The sequence below is a fragment of the Nicotiana tabacum genome, chromosome 22, assembly GCF_000715075.1.
Source record: "Nicotiana tabacum cultivar K326 chromosome 22, ASM71507v2, whole genome shotgun sequence".
NCBI classification, from domain to species: domain Eukaryota; kingdom Viridiplantae; phylum Streptophyta; class Magnoliopsida; order Solanales; family Solanaceae; genus Nicotiana; species Nicotiana tabacum.
The window spans coordinates 146011315-146033719 of record NC_134101.1 but is presented as its reverse complement, the minus strand read 5'-3'; the positions used below and the strand labels follow the sequence as shown (position 1 = coordinate 146033719).

Below are 22405 nucleotides of genomic sequence, written 5' to 3'. Positions count from 1 at the left end.
ATTATCAACCTCACAATCAGGCCCTCGACCTCTCTCAGTCATCAACTTTACAATTAGGCCCTCGGCCTCTCTCAGTCATCAACCTCACAAGCCACTCGGGCTATCAGTAAAACAGGGTGCTCAGTCTAAAATATCATTTTTATGCATCAAAGGAATAATAAGTACTGAGTTATGAAATCACTAAAAACATAACATGACAGAGTACAGATCTTAAGTCAAAACAATGAGGAAATAATAAGGAAAAGCCCCTAAGGGTCCAAACAACTTGGCACGAGGTCCAAATATGGAATTCAGCCTAAAACATAGTAATATTTTCCAAAACGCAAGTGTATCAAATAGTTTTCAAGCAAAATACGCAACTTAAGAGTCGCTACGGGACAGATCAAGTCACAATCCCCAACGGTGCACGCCCCCATGCTCGTCATCTAGCGTGTGTGTCGCCTCAATATAGTGAAACGAAGTGAAATCCGGGGTTTCATACCCTTAGGACAAGATTTACAATCATTACTTACCTCAAACCGATCAAATCCCTGACCCGCGACGCCCTTTCCTCTCGACTCGGCCTCAAATCATCCCGAACCTATCCAAAATCAGAATCATATCTTCAATACATGCCGAAGGGACAAAGCCCACGTGAAAATTATCAAATTAAACTCAAAAACCCGAATTTGCTCAAACCCGCCCCCCGTCCCACGTCTCGGAATCCAACAAAAGTCGCAAAACTAGAAACTCCTTTCACTCCCGAGCCCATACATACCAAAATCATCAAAATCGGACCTCAAATGGCCCCTCAATTCACCAATTTAACTCTCCAATTTCAAGCCCTAATTTCCCGAGTTCTTCCCAAATTTTCCCATTAATATCATGATTAAACAAGGGAATAATTGCCATAAACATAAGATACAAGGTCCAAGTAGCTTACCTCACTGAAAACACTTGAGTCTCCCTTGAAATCACTGTTTGGAGCTCCAAAATCGACCAAAAATGGTGGAAGAATGACCAAAATTCGTGAAGGTTGGCTTTTATAGTTTCTGCCCAGGAGACTCGCACCTGTGGTCCAAATGAGCGCACCTGCGCTACCTCATTTGCGGTCCATAAGCTCACCTTCGGACTCCACTTACCCACAAACTTCCGCATCTACGGCTACACACTCGCACCTGCGGCCCCGCTAGTGAGATAAAATCACCGCACTTGTGACCAAACTTCAACTGGTCCAAAACTGCATTTGCGACCTTTCTCTCGCATCTGCGACCTCGCACCTGTGGTCCCCAATCAGCAGGTGCGGATATAATAGAAGCAGCAAAAATCTGCTGCATCAACTTAATGCAAATCCTTCCGTCAACCATCCAAATCCATCCTGAGGCCCTCGGGATCTCAACCAAAAATACGAACAAGTCATATATCACCATTCAAACTTATCCCGACCTTTGGAACACTCAAAACAACATCAAAACATCAAATCACCATCAGATTCAAGCCTAAGGATTTCCAAACTTCTGAATTCCGCAAACGATGCCAAAACCTATCAAAACTCATCCGAATGACCTGAAATTTTGCACACACGTTACAAATGACACAATGGACCTACTCCAATTTTCAGAATTCCATTCCGACCCCGATATCAAGATTTGCATGCAGACCAGAAAACACCAAATTTTTAATTTCGTCAATTCAAGTCTAAATTTACCACGGACCTCCAAAATACATTCCGAACATGCTCCTAAGTACAAAATCACCCAACGAAGCTAATCAAATCATAAAAATCCAAATCCGAGATCGAATACTAAAAAGTCAAGACTAGGTCAAACTTTTCAATTTTAAAGCTTCAAGTTGAGAATCATTCTTCCAAGTCTACTCCGATTAACCTGAAAACCGAGACCGACGATTTACATAAGTCATAATACACCATACATGACTAGTAATGCCCGATAACTGGAGAGCGAAGTGCATATACTCAAAATGATCAGTCAGGTCGTTACACTATTGCTACATTAAGTATATTCAATAATCTGATATGCAATAGAATGTCAAGACGTATTAGTCTACGATATAAGGAAGTTTGCATTGAACTTCATGACAATGAAATATCCATAACTATGCAATTGCACTATAATAAGTATCATGCAATTATTGAGAGGTATTGTGATGCAAATTGGATTATTGGATCAAGCTAAACTAAATGCACACATGGATATATTTTTACAATTAGTGGAGGAGCAGTGTCTTAGAAATTCTCCAAACAAACATGCATTGTCGCTCTATAATGGAGGCTGATTTTATAGCCTTAGACAAGGCTAGTGAATAAGTCGAATGACTTCGGTATTTCTTGAAGAAATTTCATCTTAGCCCAAAATATTGGCACCTATATGCATACATTGCAATGGTCAAGTGGCCATAGGAAGGGCCGGTAGCATTATGTATAACAAAAATTCTTGTCATATATGACGAAGACATAAAATCGTTAGGTAACTACTCTCTAGGAGAATTATTATAATTGACTATGTGAAGTCAAGCGATAATGTGTCGGATCCATTTACAAAAGGCCAGACTAGAGAGGTAGTTGAGAGATCATCGAAGGGAATGGGACTATGGCTGAGGACAAGTCACTGTGGCGGTAACTCTACCTAGAAGACGGAAGATCTCAAGATCTAGGTTCAAGGAGATTAAATAAAGTCATTAATGACGGTTCAACTTTGTCAAATAAAATTTCTTTTGGGTCCATTCTCGTGATGAGACAATGTTCAGTGCCAAGGATAAAGCGTTAAGGATTTTTAATGGTTTCTAAGTTTGATACCGGGTATATCAAATAATGTATCTACGGGATGACACGTTTAGGAACCACCTATGTAAGTGTGAAGTGTTAGCCGCTTCAAGGAGAGTTCTGTAAGGCCAATTCTTTATGCACCTATGAAACCATGCATTGTTCATGGCTAAAACAAACACAATAATAAGAACCAAAGACGATTAAGGGTTGATTGTGTGACTTATGGTTGTCTAGGTATACACCAAAATTTGATGGTTCAAAGATATCAAATCTACCGATTAGCCGAGTATATCCGACATAAGTTCACTAAGGAAATTTTAAAGGGAAACCTACTTATCCAGATGCGATTAATCCTTACTTGGAATAACACAAGTTTTATGCATGTTTTTTTAAATATGGTCATTCCCCATTCATGTGGGGGATTTTTGGATTTTTTCTAAAGGATATGATTGGGAAATGGAAGAGGCACCCTTGGATTGCACCTCTTCATCTTAACCTTTCATTGCCTATAAATTTAGAGGCTTGGCCTGATTTTCCAGATATGAAAAATCTGAAATCTTTTCCTCTCTTTTCTACATTGTTGCATTATTTTCTTAATAAATATAAGTGTCAAGTGTGATTTGCTCTGTTTGTTGAGTCCGTTGAAGTTCTGTGATTTGTAGTGCCGCTATCACAGAATAGTTATTATGTTCTATCCAGGGAGGAATTAATCCAAAACCTTGGGCAACAATGAGGGGATTAAATTCCTTAAGGACACACAAGAAACTTGTGGACTCGGAATTTTATGTTTTGTAGAACTAACATTTATTTGCTTTTCTGATTTTCTGGTTTCGAACACGTAATACTAACATATTTTATGTGTTTACTAGTTATTTTGGTGAAATTTTTATCACAAAGATCACTTTTATATTTTGTTGATACGCAAGCAAGTTTTGAGCTTAAACGTTAGAAGAAAAAGGTGAAAAAATTTAAGAATATATATAATATAGTAAAGGGGAGTTTTTGATTTTTGAATACGAATTTCTAGAAGTCAAATGGAAACAAGTAGTGAAGATTCAAGTAATAGATATTGGAATTTAGATTTTGGAGCAATAGTTTCTACTATGATCCAACTTAAACAGATGATATCTCTCAATCTAAGAGGATCCTTATCATTATTCTTGTGGTAAAATATAAAGCTTTGAGTCTAGTTTTCAGTGATTCAAACGGTTTGTCGTTCCGACTCTCCTACACAGTTATTATCTTTCTACTGAACACTGCTAAATCTGTGTGCCCACCTGCGTATCCGGAGCTTCAGGTGTGTTGTCGCGCATTGTGCTGACGACATTCTTTTTTAAGGTCAATTTTGGAATTGCGTTTGCTTATCCCTTGACCTATATAAAGCTTGAGCTCGTCCTAATCACGATATCTTGGAGTTTTATAGCCGCAACTAGAGATTTTTAATACTTTAGATTGAAGTTTTCAGCGAAGGAATAATTGAGAGAGATTTTATTCCCAACTTGATTGTAATATTTTTGTTCTTCTTCTCTTTTATAAGATTTAGAGCACGTTTGGACATAAAAAAACATTTTACTTTTTTCAAAGTTAGTGATTGGCCATAAATTTTTTAATTTTTACTTGAAGATGAATTTTAAAATTTTTCGAAAATTTGAAAAACTCCAAAAAACTATTTTTTCAAAAATTTTCACTCAGATCACTCACAAAAATTCAAAAACAACCCAATATTATATTCATGTCCAAACATAATTTTAATTTCAATACTTGATTTTTTATACTTTTTTTCAGAATTTTACAATTCTTATGTCCAAACGCCCACTTATAATATGAACTACTTCATGGAATAATTTTCTATGGGAACTTGATGATGAATTAGTTTAGGCTTTAGTTTCTTGTTTTAATATCTGTGTATGATTGATGATATCCTTTAATTTGAGTTTGACTATATTATATTCAAGAGAAGTAATAAAGTTGATAGTATTTGAATTGATTGCCGTAATTTATTTATTCGAGAGAAGAATATATTATAGGATTAATTCTCTATAACCCGTTTATTTGAGAGAAGAACTAGTTATAGAAGCATCTTTAAAGCATAGGGATATTTGTGAGAAGTTCCAATAATCTTAACATCTGTTACTTATTGTTGATATACTTGTTGAACTCTTAATGCCTTTCTAGAATCGTTAGACTATGGCTATTTGAGATAAGACTTAGTTTAATTAATTTTTTATTCAAGAGAAGTAATTAATATTTATGTTCAAAAATAGATATTAACCCAAGAAATAAATTGTGAATTAATCATCTCAAGTCAAGTTCCTTATCTTCTTCCTTTGGTAATTTTTTTAAATATTAGTTTAGGACTTTAGATCACTTTAAATTCTTATTTTAGAACTTTAAAAAAATACTTAAATTTATTTTCACTTAGGCAAGAAGAAAAGAATTGATAATTGCTCCAGTTGTTATAGGTTCAACATTTTTCTATACTATTTTTGACGCATCACATGCTTAATTTTATTATTATGTTCTACGCTCGTCACTAGTCCATGATCCCGTTGATGTTATATCTGTGACCCGCTTACTAGAAAAAGAATTATAATAGCTAAATGGTAATGGACAACAAAATATCCAATTATTGAATTTAATCCTTCATGAAAAGTAAGAAATTCTTTATCTTTTAACTAATTCAAGGTGAAAAATGAGATTACTGCCTTTCACAAAACTGGAATAAAATTAAGTAAAAACATCTCAATTTAAGATAAATTCACCGGAAAGTAATATCTTTTCCTTAAAAGAATAAGCAACTCAATCTCCTACTGAGGGAAAAAAGGAAAGAAAATAATTGAAAGGACAATTTGTTATTAATCTGTATTGCTGTAAATAGATAAAATAATACTCTTTCTGAAAACGAAACAGAAAGTTAGTAGAAATTAAATTCTGAAAACAGTATTTGAACTTCTTCAAAATAAATTCTGAAAAAGGTATAGGAACAAATCGAGCCCACTGAATACACAGTGTGTCCTTAAGGAAATTATTCCCCTCAAGTACCCGAGGTTCTGGAATATATTCTCCCAGAATAGAACGATTTAACTCACTGGAGTGTTGGTACCAAAAACGCCGATAAACAGCGAACCACTCGAAGGCTGCAAAACACATTGGAATTTTTTTGTGGAGAAGAAGAAGAAGATTATCAGAATATTTCGTAAGTTAATATTTTGGGATTTGAAGGAATATTTATAGCCAATTTGGTACTGTTTCTGAAAAGGTTTGCAACCTTTCAGAACAGCCATAGCTGTTAGAACAGGTGTGACATTGTTTCAGAACAGCCATAGCTGTTGAAAATATTGCGGGAAATGTAAAACAGATTTAAAATAATCCGGGAAAGAAAAACGGGTCAAACCGGACCGGGTAGCGGGTCATGGGTTATTTCGGATTGAATTTTCATTAATTAAATATTTGAAAAGAATTTTATCCAAAAAGATTAATCAATCAATCGATCTTTGACCAAATCTGAATCCGAATCCGAAGCTGAATCCGAAGCCGAAGCCGAGCCGAGCGAGTGACGACGACGACGGCGTGAGACTTGCCTTCTTCTTAGCTCTTTAAGAGCTAAAAGATGAGCTTCTCTATATATACACAAAGATTTTCTTTCCTTCTACCAATGAAGGACAAAGTGCATTAGTGAAATGAACTCATTCAAAATTTTATTTCCCTCCATTTCTTTTCCCACCATTTTACATTCATACTTCTTTTGTTATTAAACAACAAAATCCAACAATCTCCCACATGAATGAGGAATAGCTATAAACTTAAAGGAATGCACAGACGTGTGTGTGTTTCAAATGCAAGAATTAATTGCATCTAGATAAGTAGGTTTCCCTTTGAACTTTTTGTAGTGAACTTATATCGGATATACTCGGCCAATCGGTAGATTTGATATCTTTGAACCGTCGAGCTTTGTTGTATACCTAGACAACATAAGTCATATGGTTCTCACGGTTGTATTCGTTTCAGCCATGAACACCGCCTGGTTTCATGAGTGCTTAGAGAATGGGCCTTTACTTTCATTCTCCTTGAAGCGGCTTACACTTCATACTCACATAGGTGATTCCTAAACGTGTAATCCTAAAGACACACTATCTGGTCATATCCTGCCAGACTTAGCAAATCATTAAAAAACTTAAAGCTTTATTGACTCATCAAAAAGCCTTAATGTTTTACCTCATTTTTTAACATTGTCTTCATCACGAGAATGGGGTGAGTTAGTTGAAAATGTTGAACCGTCATTCATAACTTTGTTTGATCTCTTTGAACCTAGCTTTTGGGATCTCCAGTCTACTAGGTAGAGTTACCGCCATGATGACTTGTCCTAGGCCTTTAACCCCATTTCCTTTGATGATATTTCAACTGCCTCTCTAGATAGGCCTTTTGTAAGTGGATCTGACACGTTATCTCTTGACTTTACGAAGTCAATTGTGATAACACCACTAGAGAGTAGTTGTCTAACGGTATTGTGTCTCCGTCGAATATGATGAGATTTTCCGTTATACATAACGCTCCCTGCCCTACCTATTGCCGCTTGACTATCACAATGTATACAAATAAGTGCCAAAGGTTTGGGCCAAAATAGAATATCTTCCAAGAAATTCCGGAGCCATTCAGTTTCTTCACCGGCCTTATCTAAAGCTATGAATTCAGATTCCATTGTAGAATGGGCAATGCACGTTTGTTTGGATGATTTTCAAGACACTGCTCCACCCCCAATTGTGAAAACATATCCACTCGTGGATTTAACTTCAGATGATCCGGTGATCCAAGTTGCATCACTATATCCCTCGATCACGGAAGGATATTTGTTATAATGCAAAGCATAATTTTGGGTATGTTTTAGATATCCCAAAACTTGTTTCATTGTCATCCAATGTATTTGATTGGGATTACTTGTAAACCGACTCAGTTTGCTAATAGCACATGCTATATCTGGTCGCATACAATTCATGATATACATCAAACTTCCCAATACTCTTGCATAGTCCAGTTGTGAGTCACTTTCACCTTTATTCTTTTGAAGTGCATAACTCACGTTAATTGGAGTCTTGGTAATTTTGAAATCCAAATACTTGAACTTGTCAAGTACCTTTTCAATGTAGTGACACTGTGATAATGCTAGACCTTGTGAAGTCTTGTGAATTCTGATTCCTAAGATCACATCAGCAACTCCTAAATCTTTCATGTCGAATTTGCTAGCCAACATATGTTTTGTAGCATTTATATCTGTCATAATTTTGCTCAATATCAACATGTCATCAACATATAAACAAACAATGACTTCATGACCTGGAGTATTTTTAATGTAAACACATTTGTCACACTCGTTGATTTTAAATCCATTTGCCAACATTGTTTGGTCAAATTTTGCATGCCATTATTTGGGTGATTGTTTAAGTCCATAAAGCGACTTAACAAGTTTGCACACTTTCTTTTCTTTACCAGAAACAACAAAACCCTCAGGTTGTTCCATGTAAATCTCTTCCTCCAATTCTCCATTTAAGAAAGCTGTTTTAACATCCATTTGATGGATTTCAAGACCATACACGACCGCTAGTGCCACTAACACCCTAATAGATGTTATCCTTGTTACTGGCGAGTAAGTGTCAAAGTAATCAAGGCCTTCCTTTTGTCTATAACCTTTGACAACAAGTCTTGCCTTATATTTGTCAATAGTGCCATCAGTTTTAATTTTTCGTTTAAAGATCCATTTCGAACCTAAAAGCTTATTTCCTGGAGGAAGATCAACCAATTCTCATGTATGGTTATCCAAAATTGATTGAATCTCACTATTGACTGCCTCTTTCCAAAATGCTGAATCAGAAGACGACATAGCTGCTTTAAAAGTTTGAGGCTCATTTTCAAGCAAGAATGTCACAAAATCTATCCAAAGGAAGTAGATGTTCTTTGACGTTTGCTATGCCCTGGATCTTCTATAGTTGGAGTATTTTTCTTTGGTTCTTCCCGATGTCGTTTAGGTCTTTCACTTAAAGACTCACATTCAGTTTTATATGGATAGATGCTTTCAAAGAATTCAGCATTATCTGATTCTATTACCGTATTAACATGAATCTCGGGATTATCGGATTTATGAATCAAAAACTGACATGCTTTACTATTTGTAGCATATCCAATAAAAATGCAATCTACTATTTTGGTCCAATTTTAACCCTTTTAGGTAAAGGAACCTGTACCTTTACTAGACACCCCCACACTTTGAAATATTTCAAGTTGGGTTTTCTTATTTTTCATTTTTCATATGGAATAGATTGCGTTTTGCTGTGGGGTACTCTGTTGAGTATCCGATTAGCTGTAAGGATAGCTTCCCCCCACAAACTCTGCGGTAATATGGAACTTATTAATAAAGAATTCATCATTTCTTTTAATGTCCGATTTTTTCCCGCGATTCTATTGGATTGAGGTGTGTAAGGTGCAGTAGTTTGATGGATAATTCCATATTCCGAACATATTTCTGCAAACTGAGATTCATATTCTCCACCTGTATCACTTCTAATCATTTTGTTCTTTTTATTCAATTGATTTTCTACCTCATTCTTGTATTGCTTAAATGTTTCAATTGCTTCATCCTTACTATTAAGCAAATAAACATAACAATATCTAGTGCAATTGTCAATAAAAGTAATAAAATACTTTTTTCCATCTCTAGATGGTGTCGACTTCATATCGCAAATGTCAGTATGAATTAAGTCTAAAGGATTTGAATTCCTTTCAACAAACTTATAAGGATGTTTAACAAACTTATATTCAACACATATTTGACATTTCAATTTATTACACTCGAATTTAGGCAATACTTCTAAATTAATTAACTTCCGCAAGGTTTTATAATTGACATGTCCTAAACGAATATGTCATAAATCATTTGACTCCAATAAATAAGAAGAAGCTGAAATTTTATTCATGTTGTCAACAACCATTACATTGAGTTTGAAAAGGCCCTCCGTGAGGTAGCCTTTTCCAACATACATTTCGTTCTTGCTTACAACAACTTTATCAGAAACAAATACACATTTGAATCCATTCTTTACAAATAAAGAAATAGAAACTAAATTCTTCCTAATAGTAGGAACATGAAGAACGTTGTTGAGCGTTAACACCTTGTCGGAAGTCATCTTCAGGAATATCTTCTCATAACCTTCAATCTTGGTTGTTGCATTATTTCCCATGGAAATTTCTTCTTCGGGACCAGTAGCAGAGTAAGTTGCAAATGCTTCTTTGACAGCACAAACATGTCGAGTGGCTCCAGAGTCAATCCACCACTCCTTTGGATTTCCAACTAGGTTGCATTCCGAAAGCATTGCACAAAGATCATCAATGTCATCATTCTTCTCCACTATGTTGGCTTGTCCCTTCTTATTATCCTTTTTCGGGAGACGATAATCAGGGCTTTTATGACCAACTTTTCCACAATTGTAGCAGTTGCCTTTGAATTTCTTTTTGTTCTGCTCCTTAGTTTGTCCAAAAGACCTCTTCCTCTTCTTACTTTTTAGAGCAGTCTCCTCAATGATATTAGCTCCCATGATCGTTGAATTTCCATGAGACTTCTTCTCGGATGTTTTGTTGTCTTCCTCGATCTCTAGACGTATCACAAGATCTTCCAACTTCATTTCTTTGCGCTTGTGCTTAAGATAGTTCTTGAAATCACTCCACGAATTAGGCAATTTTTCAATCATAGCAGCCACTTGAAATGCTTCATTCATGACCATACCTTCAGCAATAAGGTCGTGAAAATAAGTTGAAGCTCCTGAACTTGGGTTCCCACAATTTTGTTGTCTATAATTTTATAGTCTAGAAACTTGGCAACCATGAACTTCTTCAAGCTTGCATCTTCTGTCTTGTACTTCTTCTCAAGTGCGTCCCATAATTCTTTCGAAGTATTCATTACACTGTACACATTGTACAAGTCATCCTCTAAAGCACTTAAGATATGGCCTTTGCAAAGAAAATCTGCCTGCTTCCATGCCTCAACAACCATGAACTTTTCATTGTCCGCCATGTCCGCAGCAGGCACTGGAGGCTCTTCACTAGTGAATTTCTGCATACCAAGTGTGGTAAGCCAGAAGAACACCCTTTGCTACCATCCTTTAAAGTTGGTTCTAGAAAATCTCCCCGGTTTCTTGGCCGGAGGAACAACAGTGCGGCTTGACGAGGCTATCGTCGTTGCACCAATAGTCGCAGAAGGATTTCTGTTATCAATTGCCATTTCTCACTGTCAACAACAGAAGAGATCAATTAATGGCAAAACTAAAATAGTAAATAATATTGTAATCAATAAACAACACGTAATAAAAACAACTGAAGTTTTTATATACTGTTTTACAGAAAACGATGAAGTTTTTATGTTCTTCAAATCGTTTTCTGAATTTCAATATTCTGATTAAGTGTTTATATCTTCAAATCAGAATAGTAAAATTTAGATAGAATACAGAATATAATAAATGTAATTTTCTTAAGATTGTTATTAATCTGTATTGCTGTAAATAGATAAAATAATACTCTTTCTGAAAACAGAAACATAAAGTTAGTAGAAATTTAATTATGAAAACAGTATTTGAACTTCTTCAAAATAAATTCTGAAAAAGGTATAGGAACAAATCGAGCCCACTGAATACACAGTGTGTCCTTAAGGAAATTATTCCCCTCAAGTACCCGAGGTTCTGGAATATATCCTCCCAGGATAGAACGATTTAACTCACCGGAGTGTTGGTACCAAAAACGCCAATGAACAGCGAACCACTCGAAGGCTGCAAAACACACTGGAATTTTTTTTTTGCAGAAGAAGAAGAAGATTATCAGAATATTTTGTAAGTTAATATTCTGGGATTTGAAGAAATATTAATAGCCAATTTGGTACTGTTTCTGAAAAGGTTTGCAACCTTTCAGAACAGCCATAACTGTTGGAACATGTGTGATATTGTTTCAAAATAGCCATAGCTGTTGAAAATATTGGGGGAAATGTAAAATGGATTTAAAATAACCCGGAAAAGAAAAAAAGGGCCAAACTGGACCGGGTAGCGGGTCATGGGTTATTTCAGATTGAATTTTCGTTAATTAATTTAACTAATTAATTAATATTTGAAAAGAGTTTTGTCAAAAAAGATTAATCAATCAATCGTTGACCAAACTCGAAGCCGAAGCCGAGCGAGCGACGACGACGACGGCGCGAGACTTGCCTTCTTCTTAGCTCTTTAAGAGCTAAAAGATAAGCTTCTCTATATATACACAAAGATTTTCTTTACTTCTACCAATGAGGGACAAAGTGCATTAATGAAATGAACTCATTCAAAATTTCACTTCCCTCCATTTCTTTTTTCCATCATTTTCCATTCACACTTCTTTTGTTATTAAACAACAAAATCCAACACAATTATGGGCAAGACAAAGAGTTTCAAACAAAAAATATAACAAAACAAAGATAAAAATCATAATAGTTGGAGCACAGTTTATAACATGATATTTTTCACGCTTTCCTAACTAGAGATAATTATGTATGAAAAGAATTGTCTTTACTTTCTAGCACTGGAGCCAGGTGGGTGACGAATAGGGGTGTTAAACGGGCCGGATCAACCTGGTTCCGGACTGGCCAAGCCCGGTTAAAACCGGAACCGGCCCGGACCGGTTAAAGGGGGCTGGGTTGGGCTGGGTTAGGGGGGGACAGACGGGTTGGTCCGTTTACCATTAAAATACCGGTTACCCGGAACGGTCCAACCCGTTAGGTGAATAGTACCCGTAAACCGGTTAACCGGCCCGGCCCGGTCTGGTTTAACGGTAAAAAAAAAATTAATAATTTTTTTTAATTTGGGCCAGATCTGACCGTTGGCAACGGTCCATTTCAGAAAATGGTCGTTGCCCAACGGGTGAATTGCACAAATAGCCCAAATTTATTTTTTTAAAGAAAAAAAAATTAACCCCCCTTTCAAACTCTATAAATAACCCCCCCTCTTCCTCATATTTTCACTCATCTCTCAATTCTCAATCTCAATTCTCATATTCTCTCATTATTCAATCTTCATTCTTCACCTATTAAAGTGCAATCAACTATTTGGCTATTTTTTTGGGAATTTAATTTATCGTAGTACTTATTTTTTGAAGTTTGAACAATTGAACTTCAAAATTAGAAGAATTGACGTTTCTTCGTGGTAACATTTGAGTTGCGGAATCATCAAGTGCTCAATTTATTGCTGAATTCGGTGCACTCCCTCCAACTCTTTCTCTTATTTACTATTTTACTTGCATATTTATTTGTTTTGTTGCTAGTAGTTAAATTTTTACAATATGTTTAATGCTGCAAAAAGAGTTTGTAACAAGGTTACTAATTGGGGAAATAAAAAAAGAGGTAGTACTTCAGGTTCAACATCTGGTAGTAATTTAAATACCTCTCCAAATATTCCTGAAACATTACCTGATAATAATATAGACTATGAACAATTGCAGGAAGATTTTGGTATAGATGATAATGAATTAGAAATGGAAGATGAGATACCACTTACACCTAGTAGTGTTGGAGCTGCTAGCAGGGGTGGTGGTCGTGTTGCTAGTAGTAGACCACCTGTGGCCCCGACTAGTAATCATAGAAAAAGAAGTAAGGTTTGGAAATTCTTTGAGGAAATATAAGGTACTGATAGAGTTAAATGTAAACTTTGTAATGATACTTTTAAACATAAGACTGGGGGTCAATTAGGGGGGACTGGGACACTTAGTAGACATATGAGAATTGAGCATCCTATAGAATGGGGATCTGATGGGGATGGAAATCAATCAACTCTAAACCCTACTACTGGTGGTCTTGTGAAATATGATAAAATGAAGGATCGTGAGGAGTTAGCAAAAATGATTGCTTTGGGTTGTCTACCTTTTTCTTTTGCTTCTTCATCATATCTTATTATGTATATTCAAAGGATTTACAATCCTTTATTTAAAGGTATCCCTAGAAGTACTTGTAGAGCTGATATCTTTAGACTTCATGGACAATATCAAACATACATACGTTATTTGTTTAGCCACCTTCCTTGTAGAGTTTCTCTAACTTCTGATATTGGCCATGCTGTTAATGGAAATGATTATTTGACAATTACATGTCATTGGATAGATGATACTACTTGTATGCAAAAACGTATTATCACTTTTAGATATGATGAAGATCAGAGTCATACTACTACGTTTATAAGTAGTACTATTTGTGAAGTTGTTGAATTTTATAATCTCAAGCAAAAAGTATTGTGTATGTCTTTTGATAATGCTTCTAACAATAATGCCGCAATTTCAATATTAAAATTGCATTTGCAACCACCGCTTGATGAAATTTTTCATGTTAGGTGTGCATGTCATGTTTATAATTTAATTGTTAAAAGTGGCCTTGATTTATTTTCAACTGAGATTACTCATGTTAGAAGAGTAGTTGGTGTTATTCAAGGAAATAATAGACAATTTAGAATAAAGGAATTTAAGAATAAGTGTGTTACTAGATGGAATTATACATATATATTTTTAAAATGTTGCTACAAATATAGATTCCCAATAACTGAAGTTGCTAATGTGCATTGTACTGATCCAAACCATATGTTAACAACTACTACTTGGGAGGTCATTAATGATGTTGTTAAATTTTTACATAAATTTTATACAGCTACTGTTGAGTTTTCTGGAGCATATTACCCTACTGTTACTATGGCTTTAGTACATATAGCTGAAATTTCTTTTCTACTCTTTGAATTTAAGAAGAAAGAAAAATATAGGGATGTTGTTGAAAAAATGCAAGCAAAATTCAAAAAATATTTCTTTCCAATTCCTCTGATTTACTTAATTGGTGCCGTTTTAAATCCTTCTATTAAGATATCTGATTGTCACCAATTAATGAATGCTTTATATACTTATATGGAGATTGGACCAACTGAAACCCCAGATTTATATACTTGTATGAACAAGCTAAATGAATATTTACAACAATTATACAATTATTATGCAAATGTAATTGATGCTGCTGCTCTTAATGTAGGCAATGTTAATTCCACTATGCATTGTACCACTTCTGCTACTGTGGATGATGAAGAAGATCTTGATAGTTTTAATATTTTTTCTACATTTTCTAACACTCAAACAGTAGCAGGAACATTGATGAACTTCAATTCTACTTGAAGAAGCAAAAAGAGTCTCGCACAAAGGAATTTTCACCGTTGGGATGGAGGAAAGCAATTTCCTGTTTTTTTCGCTATGGCTCAGGACGTGCTGAATGTGCCAATTTCAACTGTTGCATCAGAGAGTGCATTTAGCCAAGCAAGACAACAACTTGGAGACACCCGTCACTCATTGGGAAGCAATGCTTTGGAAGTTTTAGTATGTTTCAGAGATTGGATTAGATCAGAACGAAGAAATCAAGGACGTGAAGATGTTGATAGCCCAGAAGACGAGGAACTTGGAGATATATTAACACATGGTAACCCATCCGAATTTAACACTCCAAAAGAAGGCCACTCAGTTCATATTGATTATGAAGAACTTGCTAAGGCAATGCAAAACCTTTGAATTTATTCTTTTTTGGTTAATTTACTTGTTAAATGTAAACATTTCAATGTGTAAGTTTGAATTTTGAAATAAATGTAGCACTTGAAATTTATAAGTGCAATTTTTTTCTATCTTACTTGTATTCTTTATATTAATATAACTTACAATAGTTATACAAAATACAAAAAAAAAATTAAAAAATACACTAAACCCGGCCCGGCCCCTCAACCCGTAACCCGTACGGTTCAATTTTTACCCGGATGAACCCGAACCCGTTAAACCCGTTAAGAATCAACCCGGAACCGGCCCGGACCGTAACCCGTACGGGTCCAAAAAAAGCGGCCCGGCCCACCCGTTTAACACCTATAGTGACGACACAGTAGCACATAACACGCTCCTTCGAGCGCTCCACCCCATTTACAAATATAAAATTCGAAGACACAGGCGCCAAATTTCCCCAAAACTCCCGCGCCTTTCCGACCCACATCCCCCGCCTTTTATTTCTTCGCCCCTCTTACACACACACACACTAATCTCCTTGATTCTCTCCTCCTCTCCGCTTCACTTTCACACAGTCAAATCATTTCACTTTCATTTTCACTCTCAAATCCAAAAATGCAAATCCCCCATCCGCACCCCTCCACCCCCATCTCCGACGCCTTCGTCCACAAGCGCGGCAAAAAACGCGGTAGCTACAACTGCGGCCGATGTGGGCAACCCAAGAAAGGCCACGTTTGCCATATCTCTAAGGACCTTAATGATACTAATCCTACTGAAGTTCCTACTCCCCTGCCTAGCGAATCCAAATCCTTTGTTCTCCCTTCTCCGCTCTCTGTTATTCGTCCTCAGCAACTTCCGCCCCCGCCACATCAGCCACTTCCCCAGCTCCGGCGAGCGCTTTCTTTCGATGACGTCGATGTCAGCGATGATGAGTCGCCTGGATCGGATGCTGATGACGTGGAATGTTTGGATCTGGAAAATGAGTTGGATTTAGGTGGGTCCGGGAAGTTACCAGCGAGTGCTTTGTGGGAAGTGCTTAAGAGATTGCCTCCATCAGCGCTGCTTTCTGCGGCGAAGGTGTGCAAGGGTTGGAGGGATGTTTCTAGAAGGATCTGGAAGTCGGCTGAGGAGCTTCGACTTGGAGTTCCTCTGAAAGCTCAGATTGGGCTTGTTGGATCGGTGTTGCAGAAGTGTCCTGGACTTGTTAAGCTTTCACTTAGAATGGAAAGGTTGGCTTAATTAATGAATGATGGTTAGAACTTATATCTATAGATTTATTAACTGGATTGGCTTTTTAATGAAATAAAACAGCAGCTTTATTGAAGGCTAATGAAGATATTAATGTATATCATATGAAATACTATTAACTAACTGTTTTTGGTGTTGATAGTGATGTGGATGCAACAATGCTGGCCTGCATTGCATTTTCCTGCCCTAATCTGGATTCAATGGAGATCCTTACTTCAGATACCTCAGTTAATCGGATCACAGGGTATGCTTCGGATCTCTACTTATTGCAAATGAATATCGTAGTTGTCTTTTGGTCAGATTATGTCTACTATCTTTCATAAGTCATATGCAGCATATGCGCTTTATGATGAGTCAATGCACAAGTAGAGTATTCCTGATTATTTTTGTGGATCTTGATTTCTTTAGCTGGTACTGTTGTTAGCAGTACTCTTTTGCCAATGGATTTGCTAGTTTATTCATTCATTTTCAGTCTCATTGCATGCAAAGAGCTATGTTTGGGAAGTCAGTGATTATGCTACTTCACTTTCTAACAACTACATGAATTATGTGTCAATTCCAAGTTAGTTGGAGTTGGATATATGATTCCTCACTATTCATTTTGCTTGATTTAGATCCTTTTCTATCCACTATTCAATAATTTAGGTTTTCTTACGGTTTACCATTAGATGTTCCCTGCATTTTTAATCAGTATACAAATATCTAACAAGATCAAAACACTTCTAATTAACATAGGACTAAAAGTAAGTGTATCAACATGTTTGAGCCTTAATCCCTATAAATAACTTTTATTGCGTTGTGTTCTCGCTCCCTTTTAATACCGTCAATCACTATAGTTTTACACCTATAGATTGATGCATCTCAAACAACCTTCTCATATTTATCCTCTATGTTAGTTCTTACCTCTTTTGTCAAATGTGATTATATTTAGTCTTATCTAATTTTGTATGACTGCACATCCATGTTATCTGCCTCACACTATAAACCATATTAAAATGGCATGGTATTTTTATAGCCCCCACTTAATATCATACGAGAAGCATTACATGAATCTCATATGCCAATCATAGCTGTATCAAACCTTTTTTTTTTGGATTGACCCAACATGATCAGTTCTTATTTGGCATCCATATTGTTATACTGTTAATATCTTAATTGGTGTCCAAATTGGAATGCTGGTAATTTTTGCATAATTAGATATCTTCTGGGAAGACCCCTAATAGAATTTCAAGAGCTGGCCTGTTTTTCTATTCGGTAATGGTTTGATAGTATTATCAACATCAATGTGATCTAATGGTATCTAGTGAAACCCATATGTCTTATATAGGGATGAATTAGGCCGTTTTGTTGCTGACAGAAGGTGCCTTACCAATCTCAAGATGGAAGGCTGTTCAAATCTTGGGCCCTTTACTCTTTTTTCAACCAGCCTTTCCACTCTTTGCCTTTCGGATCTCTTTTGTCACTCCAAGATGGTAAACTGTTTGATGACATTATGTCATTAAGTCACACAAATAGCTATCTAATTTAGTCCATTTTCCCTGGCACAAACCTATGTCTTACATGTATTCACTTGCTTAGGTCTTCAACTGCCCCAATTTAAAGGAGATTTCCCTGGATTTTTCTCGCCAAGAGAAGGATAGCACTGATCTTACTGCTATGGTAGATGGTCTTGGAAGGAGCTGCCCAAGACTACAGAACATTCATGTTGCTTCTGTTCGGCTTACACATGCTGTTGTGCTTGCTCTAACAGCAGCAAATTTAAGGTTTGTAATGGTCTTTGAATTTGGATTCTTACACTTTTTCCTTGACAAGTTTGTCTTTTACGAAAGATACATCTAATATCCCTTCATGAAGCTTATTTGTTTCAATTTTACTGCCTTAAATTTCAGGGGATTACGAATGCTTTCCCTTGTACTAGGGTCAGAAATAACTGATGCATCTGTTGCTGCTATTGCATCGAGCTACTCGAGGCTTGAGTTACTTGATTTGAGTGGGTAAGTTTCACTTCTTGCCGCTTCCTTTGGTTTCTCCATATTGCCGGGGACAGAAAATAATGGAGTGTTGGGTTATAAGTAGACATATTTTAATATTATCCTAGTAGTATGACAGGTGAATTATTTTCTTCAAGTTTTATTTTCTTTTTATTGGGATGTCTTAATATCCTCAAAGGTCAGTACATTCCTAAAGTAAAACAAAAAAAACCCATAAAGTGAAAAAAAGCTGCCCTTTTATGGTATACTGAAGGCTTCTTTAGCAATACATCAGGGTAGCAACTGAACCAACTTTGACGGTTGACTAGGAGGCTAATATACTTCTGTGGATTGGGAAGTTAATTTAGAACAAAATTTTGCTTATGTCACAGCAACGACTTCAGTGAGAATGAGCTGGGCCTGGATTTCTAATGTCAACTATTTCTCTTGTTACAGGTCTAGTATTAGTGATAGTGGCATTGGGATGATATGCAATATATTTCCAGAGACATTGTCTAAACTTCTCCTTGCTCTTTGTCCAAATATCAGTTCAAGTAATACTCAAATTTGCTTCTTTGACTATCCAAACCTAGCATCATTTATGGCTTACTCACTAATATCTTTTGCTTTCTTGTTGGATTACCCTCTAGGTGGCATTCAATTTGCTGCAGCTCAGTTGCCTAATCTAGAGATAATGGACTGTGGAATGACTATATGTGATCCAGATTTAGACAGTCCAACAACTCAGGAAAACGATAATGGCGAGTTACAAAGAACACCGATTAGTAAATTACACCTTATATACCAGAAACTGATTATCAAACACAGCCGCTTAAAGAAACTCAGCTTATGGGGTTGCTCTGGCTTAGATGTAAGAATTATCTGTATTATATATAAGGTTTCTTCATGTCATTGCTCCTGTAGCTTATTGAAATTTTCATGCAGGCATTGTATCTAAATTGCCCAGAACTTAATGATTTGAACCTGAACTCTTGTACAAACTTGAATCCAGGTCTGCACTTCACGACCCTCATTTAGGTTGTGATCTCTTTGAAATTTGGGGCTTTTCTTTCTTTATATGAGCTATAAATTTTATACTTGACTACAGAAAGATTGCTACTTCAATGCCCCAATCTGGAAAGTGTGCATGCATCATGCTGTCAAGACACATTGGTTGAAACTCTTCAGAATCAGGTAAACCAGCAGATGTCTCCTGCATTTAGACTTATAGCCTATTTGGCCAAGCTGGATAAATCAGCTTATTTTGAGAAGCACTTTTTTCAAAAGTGCTTTTGAAAAAAATACTTTTGGAGAGAATCAGTTTGTGTTTGGCTAATCAGTCTGAAAAGTCATTTTGTTAAGGGTATTTTAGGTAAGAAGAAAAGTAAAAACTACTTCTGTTTCTGCTTTTGGAAAGAGCTACTTTTTTCTGCTTCTCTGAAACTGCTTCTGCTTCTTTCCCAAAAGCACTTTTTTTCCCAAATAAGCTTGGCCAAACACCTCAAATTAGAAAAAAGTGCTTTTGGGGAAAAAGCACTTTTTTGTCTTGAGAAGCTTGGCCAAACAGGCTATTAGTTTTCAATTCTGCCTCCTCCTTCTGGCATCTTGAAGGTTCACTTAATTCACTTTGCGCCCAGTTTGCTTCTGTTATGCCTATACTGCAGTCCAAGAATGGGTTCTAAAAGATTGACTCGCCTTTTCTGCAGGTTTGTGGTGATTTTATGGCTGGAGACAATCACTTTCCATCCAAACGTCTTCCTGATGGCTCAAAAAGGATCAGAGTTCCTCATTTATTCAGCCCCCTGGTAATACCAAAGAGCCTGCATCACTACAAGCTGATCACACAACTACATAAGGACATTTGCTTATATTCTAGCCATTTCTGTTAATTTGTTTGGATATTGCTTTTCACATGATTTCTATATAAAAGATTACTTTATTTATGTGCAGCCATTTGATGATGAGAAGAGAAAGAGAAGGATTTCAAAGCAACGGGGTGAGGTGCTTGTTTATTAGTCAAATACTTGTCTTGTATTGGCTTTGTTGTACTCTCGACCAGTTGTCCGTTATTTGTTATATAGTGATCTGAGGCTAATGCCTGACCATGTAATTTTCATTGATTAAACTATACTCAATGTCAATACAGGGATTGTAGTCCCTCCATCAATAAAAAGTACTTGGCTCCGTGAACTTGTGATCAAAGTTAAAAGTTTCTCGTATCTTTAGCAGTTTTCCCCTCGATAAAACAAAGGTTGGTTCGAAGAAGGTGCATTCTGCTTGTACACGTCAATTGCTCTTTTTGGTCAATGTTTTATAAGATTGTTTATCCTAAAAATTGGATAATAATTAAATTTATAATGCGGTTTTAAGGATATGTGATTTTACCCAATACCAATTGATAAATGTCAAGATAAGTGATACAAATTGACAATAATATAAAGTAAACTAGTGTTTGGACAATGCCTTCGGGCTAATGAACCCTCGAGCTTGGCAGAGTAAGAACAACTAAAGAGCAACAAGTTGATAAACAAAAGAAAGAAATATTATATTCTTGAGATATTCGTGAATATAAGGTGTTTACAAATGATGGGGACTCCCCTTTATATACTAGAAGAATTCTAATTATGGTACAATTCTAATTATGGAAGTAAATCCTATGTTTGGTACAAATAACTGCCCTTGATTTGATCTGTTTTGGGATTTCCGCTGTGATGTTCGACCGGTTACGGATATCTCGCCTTTTTGTTATTGCACTTCACTCGATGTCGGTCATACTTAGTCTTGATTGTTGCTGGCCTCAGTCTCGATGGACACCTCGATTCTTGAACTCGACACCTTGTCTTCGTGCTATAGCCTGATCCATTACGAGCTGGCCCTCGACGTGATCCCCTGGTCTCGATTAAATAGCAAAACCGATTTTAACCGTATATAGATAGTTCCCTTGTTTCTTGGAGTGTAATGAGAAGAAACGAACTAAGCATTCGATTTTATACTTTGACCAATTATGACGTCATTCTTGTGACGCAACCGACAGAAACAACCGAAGCGTCGTGTCGGTATGGTTCCCAAGATCATTAATTAGTGTCAGTTGATGGTCGACCACTAGTGCCCTTGAACCGTCGCGATAAATCCTTAAATAGGTCTTCTTCTTACTTCTTTAAACTTTACTTTGAAGTTTTCTTGTACTAATTGTGAGCACGTGATTTTCTCCCTAAGCTAATTATTCCCAAAAATTCAAACAAAATGATTTTTCTTTATTTTTACAATTTTTGTGCATTTTGGTGTTATTTTCTGTTAATTGTTTGCATTTTATTTGTGCATGTTAATTCATATGAAAATACAAAAATATGCATTTGTATTTATGATATAATTTTATATTTTTAGGATTAATTAAGGGTTAATTTGTTTTAGAACAAAACATGAAAAATCACAAAAATAGTTCATTTTTGCATTTTAATTGTTTTAATCGTGAATTTGTCGTAAAATAGGTTTTAAATAATTTTAGAATTTAATTAGTGTAGCTTTGAAATATTAGGACTTTATTTTAATTTTTGCACATTTATAAAATTAGGGAAAAATAAACAAAAATACAAAATGAAAAAAAGAAAAAAAAACAAAGGAAAATAAATAAAAGGGGTTTTAATACAAATCCACAATTGGGCTCTTTCAATTAAATTCCACCACAACCCAAAACAATGTCATCCGCCCAGGCCCAATGTCGCCCCATTCGGACCCAGCCCCCTTTCAACCAAACGACGCCGTTTGGCGTTGTTAAATCTGAGCCCTTAATCGTGTTAATCCAACGGCCCATAACCCTTCCCCATTTGACATAATACTGTCCGAATAAACCTCTAACCCT

At 36.1% G+C, this 22405-nt stretch overlaps 1 protein-coding gene across 2 annotated transcripts; it reads left to right on the top strand.

The window, feature by feature from the left end:
* The first annotated feature begins 15785 nt into the window (after positions 1–15785).
* LOC107821216 (F-box/LRR-repeat protein 17-like) lies at positions 15786–20742 on the top strand. Of its 2 annotated transcripts, XM_016647646.2 has the most exons (11): positions 15787–16557; positions 16719–16820; positions 17904–18048; positions 18155–18339; positions 18466–18570; positions 19003–19100; positions 19197–19417; positions 19492–19558; positions 19655–19740; positions 20253–20351; positions 20497–20742. In XM_016647646.2, exons 1-11 carry the CDS (start codon positions 15944–15946, stop codon positions 20560–20562), a joined length of 1788 nt encoding a protein of 595 aa, XP_016503132.1. In that variant the 5' UTR covers positions 15787–15943; the 3' UTR covers positions 20563–20742. The 2 variants fall into 2 exon arrangements, with proteins under 2 accessions (XP_016503125.1, XP_016503132.1); XM_016647639.2 differs by lacking the exon at positions 20497–20742 and having other exon boundaries at positions 15786–16557; positions 20253–20490.
* The last annotated feature ends 1663 nt before the right edge of the window (positions 20743–22405 follow it).

Coding starts and splice junctions, on each gene's coding strand:
- LOC107821216 (XM_016647639.2), top strand. CDS start 15,944: ATGCAAATCCCCCATCCGCACCCCTCCACCCCCATCTCCGACGCCTTC. Junction 18,340..18,465: donor CTAACAGCAGCAAATTTAAG/GTTTGTAATGGT, acceptor CTTAAATTTCAG/GGGATTACGAATGCTTTCCC. Junction 19,101..19,196: donor TTGTCCAAATATCAGTTCAA/GTAATACTCAAA, acceptor ATTACCCTCTAG/GTGGCATTCAATTTGCTGCA.